Source organism: Octopus bimaculoides, chromosome 15, assembly GCF_001194135.2.
Source record: "Octopus bimaculoides isolate UCB-OBI-ISO-001 chromosome 15, ASM119413v2, whole genome shotgun sequence".
Taxonomy (NCBI): Eukaryota; Metazoa; Mollusca; class Cephalopoda; order Octopoda; family Octopodidae; genus Octopus; species Octopus bimaculoides.
In genome coordinates this window covers 45,239,110-45,244,967 of record NC_068995.1, presented here as the reverse complement: position 1 = coordinate 45,244,967, position 5,858 = coordinate 45,239,110, and the positions used below count along the sequence as shown (strand labels likewise).

At 38.9% G+C, this 5,858-nt stretch overlaps 1 protein-coding gene across 1 annotated transcript in view; it reads right to left on the bottom strand.

Annotated features, from left to right (window-relative positions):
* The window catches only part of LOC106868395 (ADAMTS-like protein 1), a 189,964-nt gene that overhangs the window by 99,053 nt on the left and 85,053 nt on the right, over positions 1–5,858 (bottom strand). The window contains exons 2-3 of the mRNA XM_052973302.1: positions 2,216–2,389; positions 122–355 (exon numbers count right to left, since the gene is read on the bottom strand). Coding sequence (XP_052829262.1) covers positions 122–355; positions 2,216–2,389 — 408 coding nt within the window. The remainder of the gene's footprint in view (positions 1–121; positions 356–2,215; positions 2,390–5,858) is intronic.

Sequence of the window (5,858 nt, the reverse complement as noted above, 5' to 3'; positions counted from 1 at the left end):
TTCTGCTAGCTCGACGCCTTTTTAATAATAATAATAATAATAATAATAATAATAATAATAATAATAATAATAATAGTAATAAAAATAATGAAAAATATTTAAAGAATGTATTTGTACTTACCCAACATTTACCATTGATGCACATATCAAGGGTTTGTGCGTTACATCGGGTTCCATCAAGAACCTTAGGGGCCAGGCTTTTCACAATGTTTCCTTGTATGGCCAGGCAGTAAAGTGAACATGGATCTGATGGATTCCGGTAAGGTATCCAGGTAAAATATTGTCCAAAGTACATCTTATCATCGTAGGCCGTACACTGTTGAGCACGGAAATCATCGGTCGGGTTCGGACACATCTACAGAAGACGATGTTAACAGAGAATATAAACGGAAATTATGATTGAAACGCGGACTCCATGTAAAGAGCATCGAGTCTTTTATACAAGTGACATATACATTTAATTATTTAACATAGGACAAAGTGTGAACACGTGTGATCTAATCTCTAAGGGTATTCGGTTCCAGATTATGAGGAAATGGGTTCAATTCCTCAACCGAGAGTGCACTGTGTCGTATTTTTGGAGGGTGGGGGTCTTTTTTCTTTTCACTTACTGACTCTCGAGGAAGTGGCAGAGCCCCTTGCGTGCCCCCGAAGACTAGTGAAATTGATGTCGCTAATATTCCGGTTTAAACTGTTGCAAGTCAGCACCTGCAGAAAAGACATGGGTAGGAAGTTGATTCCAGAGGGGCGATGTTCAGGAGAGGAAAGATCGGACATAGTAGTTACTACTGAGAAAAGAGAGTATTGGATGTACCAAGAATTGGAGAGGCAAGTGTACATTGGAGGTGCCCGAATGTTGAAGGTATGAGACCAATAGCTGCGAGGAGCAGAAGCCATTATAGTAGCGATAGTAGAAGGCAGAGAAAAGATCTCGCACACCTGTGGACGAGAGACTTAAGTGTGTCCGTTCGGGATGAGATGCCAATAAACCAAATGGTCTTTATCTGGACAGGACCCAGCATGTTTGTGGGTGTAGCAACAGTGCCGTCTCAAATGAGGACGCACTATCCCATTGGGGCCTTCACGCCTTGCAGACTGTAAGCATGTGTAGTGTGTCGGGAGGGAGAGACTGAAATATCGTCTAAGGGATGAAGATATGTTAAGGGTGTGCGTTCGCCAGGAGAAACGCTCAGTGAGATTGGCCCGTGAGGACTCCAGCTGGGCGCTGCTTTTGTTTAGAATAAATCTGTCAAGCGAGTATGTATGTGCTGAGTATGTATGTGCTGTGTGTATATGTGCTGTGTGTGTGTGTGTGTTGCTGTGTGTGTATGTGCCGTGTATGTGCGCTTGTCTTGACATCGCGTGATAGACGTAAATGAGCGTCACCGTGCAAACGGTGTTGTTCATTTCCAATATTCCCGGTAAACATGACCTGCCCATGGGTGGGAGAACTATTTCCTTATTTGGAAAGAAGCTAGAGTTGGCAACAGGAAAGACGTCCGGCTGTTGAAAATCTGGCTCGACAAAATCCGTCTGACTCATGCAAACATCGAAAAGTGGACGTTAAAATGATGACGACGACGACGACGACGACGACGGTGATGATATGGTTGTTGGTATTGTAGTTGTTGTCGTTGGTGATTTTACATGCTCCTGTTATTATCGTTTTTGTTGTTGATGCTAATGTTGTGGTTGCTGTTCTTGTCTTGCCTAGTTTTTTAATGTTCTTTGGTGATTTTTTATTGTTGTCGTTGATGTTATTTTTATTAATGTTGTGGGTGTTGTTGTTATCCTTACTGTTGCTTTATTATTATTATTATTATTATTATTATTATTATTATTGTTGTTGTTGTTGTTGTTGTTGTTGTTGTTGTTGTTGCTGTTGTTGTTGTTGTTGTTCTTGTTCTTGTTCTTTCTATCAAAGTTCCACTTACTGGCAGTCATGATGATGATGGTGATGATTATGATGATGATGCTGATGATGGTCGTGATGATGACGACGACGACGACGACGATGATGATGATGATGACGACGACGACGACAACGATAGCGATGATGATGATGACGATAGCGATGATGATGATGATGATGATGATGATGATGATGATGATGGTGATGGTGATGATGATGAAGATGCTGATGCTGATGATGATGATAAATGACAGAATGAGGTACTATAAATGAGGTACTTATATTATTTATTGTAACACTTGCCTCGTTGTTGCAGGTGGTGTACTGTATGGAGTCTCCTTTGCACGTGTGTTGTGGTAAGAAACTTTGGATACATTTCCTGAGTCGGTAAGAAGATCCTCCACCACAGGTCCGGGAACAAAGACTCCATTCTGACCAGTCTGACCAGTAATCAGCAGCAGCAGTTTGTGGCAAAACCTGTGTGCAAAGGGAGAAGAAGAAAAAATTATTGCAAATAAGCATGTTAGAGACATCAGATATCACAGAAAGAGAGAGGAAGCACTACTTGTGCAAGTGAAGAAAGATGGTTTATTTATTACATGCAGAGAAGCAATTAAGATAAGATGAATTACAAAATAAAGATAGAAACAAACAAGTGGAAGAATAAGAAGCACTATCAGTTCTTGAGAGAGATTCTAAGGAAATTCACATCTAGATAAAAGATGGAGGTGGTTACGAAAAAAGAAAAAGCGAGGTGAAACCAGAAACAGAGGCCCTGATATGTCCAGTGCAGGAACACGTGTTCAGAATAAACTACCTCAAGTTACAAAGGTCTGTAAATTCCGTAGAATCTGATAAATGCAAAATTCTTGGTGAAACTAGAGAGACAGTGGATAAAACTTTAAGAGAAAAAGCAGTAAATTGGTGAAGAGAGAATACAAGAGAATCCACGACAATGTCGCCAGAATAGTTCAGTGGAAAGTATGTAACTAGTTTGGATCGGAAAAGACGAGAAAATGGTATAAATATGAACCGAAGTTTGTGGCAGAAAAATGACAATGTTATAGGAACAAACATTGGAAACTGGATAGTCTACTGAAAGACAAGGGAGAAAACCGTGCCTCGTTATAGACATAGCTTGCCTTGGGGACTGCATAAGGACAAAAACTAAAGGAAGAAATAACCGAAGTATGAAGTTCTGAAGAGAGAAATCAAAAAGCTGTGGTCAATGAAAAAGGTGTATTTTGAGCTAATAATTGTTGATGCTCAGGGTACAATGTGCAAAGAAATTTTTTTAAACTGGTTGGAAAACATTGGAATAAAAATGAAAATATCTAGAAAACAGCCTTATTTGGCAAAGCAAGGAGTCTCTGCAACATTATCGAGACTTGAAAAGAACGTACCACCTTAGTTCACGGGAGGTAAACAGCTGGTAATTTTAATGACATCTCCAGCAACAAATTGAGTATGTAAGATATAACAGTATAGGACACCAAAGTGGAACTTCCAATGACTAAATTGCCCAACTAGCAGAGGGCTTTGAGCGCCTGGCAGCACTCCCGTTGCTAGGCTTCCTGCCTCGGTCCACGCTTGACCCAGTCAAAGAGATTAACTGCAGAACGTAAATCTGATAAACGGCCCATTTTTACTCATGTCACTGCCTTGTATTCCATTACAGCAGTGTTAATCCGAGCTGTGTCCAGTGTCCGCTACTATGACGGTGATGTCGTCCACGTATGCCAACACGATTCTCCCACGTCCTAGTTCGTGCGGGATTCCCCACAACGTCTCCAGTTACCGCAGAAGAGGCAGAAGAGACGAGAGAGGATAACCTTGACAGACCGAGTGCATGATCCTCAATGGTCCTGGTAGGTTACCTTCCAGCTTAACTACCGAGCAGATGTTGCTTACTTTGGAAGACAGGACTGAAAAAGGCTGCCGCGAGAACATCAGCCACCAAGTATTAGTGGCTGAGACGATCGAAGCGTCTTGATTGATCATAACTAATCAGGGCCCTGTCCATGCGAGATTCATTACCCATCCTCTCTATGAGATATCGCTTGAGGTGGAATCTGTCGTGGATAGATCTGCTTAGAACGGCGGATGTTTTCGCATCACCAATGAGACCATGAACTACAACCACCAAGCTCTTTATTAACGCCTTTGCAAAAATTTTAACACTCATAGAAACGCACAAGTGCGCGCGCATATATATACACACATACACATAAACAACACACGTGTAAGTATGTGTGTATGTACACTTGCGTGTATGTATATTTATACGTATGTATGCGCGCGCGCGCGCGTGTGTACGTGACTATGTCACACATAAAGCACGAGTGTCGGTGCCACTTAAGAATCACTGATTCTTAAGTGGCACATAAGAAGCACCCAGCACACTCTGCAAAATGGTTGGCATCAAATCATAGAAATCCCGCCAGAACGGACAATGAAGCTTGGTGTGGCTCCCGGCCTTGTCAAACCGACCAATCTATGCCAGCATGGAAAGCAGATTTTAAATGATGATGATGATGATGATGATGATGATGATGATGATGATGATGATGATGATGAATATATGATTTGTTTTCACGGTTTTAGTTTAAGACTTAAGAACGATATTACCCAAGTGATTTAAATAACCATCCGAGGCTACTTAAATCAGTTTTGTTATATAGATGCACATGCACACGTATATCATATGTACATATATGCGTGCGTATGTGTGTGTGTGCGTGCATGCGTGTGTATACATGTATATATATATATATCTTATACATTGTATACATATGTAAATATATTTGAATATGTGTCAGTATATATCATTACTATATTATATAGATTATGATATTATATTCTATACACAAGCACACAAATATACATTTATGTATGTGTGTATATATATATATATATATATATATATATACGTGTGCGTGTGTGTGTGTGTATTATACATACATATATATATATATACACATACATACATACCCACATATACAGAGTGAGAGAGAGAGATTAATATCAAATATACATACACAGATAGATGTATGCGTATATATAGCATTTCATGTATAAATATCTATGAATACATACATACATATATATATATGTGTGTGTGTGTGTGTGTGTGTGTGTGTGTGTGTGTGTGTGTATGTATATATGTATGTGTATGCACGCACTTACATGTATTTATATTTATACGAGTGTGTATGTATGTATGCACGTAGGTATGCATATATATATATTTATACAAGTATGTTCATGTATATATATATATATATATGTAAGAATGTTAAGCTCATGCAACGTAACGTGTCATTTTTCCGAAACAAAAACAAAAATTAAATCTCACTTAAAGGAATATTTGTTATAAACCTCTGCTAATTCACTGAATGCAGATAACTGCAAATTAATGCACTCGCTGCACTTGTTGTAATTTGAATAACACACCCCAGCGTACCGGGTATGTAATGTCGAGCGACGGGTAGAATTACAACTGGCGTTATATACTGCATTGGTAACAATGTCAGACGAATCAAGCAGAAATATCACTTGACCATAATATTAATTTATAATCAAAATTCTAACCACTAAAAGCCAACCCACAACACCCATCCACCACCTTCCCCACATCTAACATCATCTCCATAAACAATGTCAAAGCTACCATTAGTACCACCGCTACCATCACCACCATTTTTATATACGCTTCCTCACAAACTTTACCTATATCCTCATTACTAACACCCCCATCGTGTGTATGAGTATGTATGTGTGTGTATGTACGTACGTATGCATATATGTATGTATACATCATCATCCCAACCATCACTGTCAACACTATATCGGTATTTATATATATATGTATATATTTATTCATACATACATACACATATATATATTATATATATATATATATATATATATATATATATATATATAT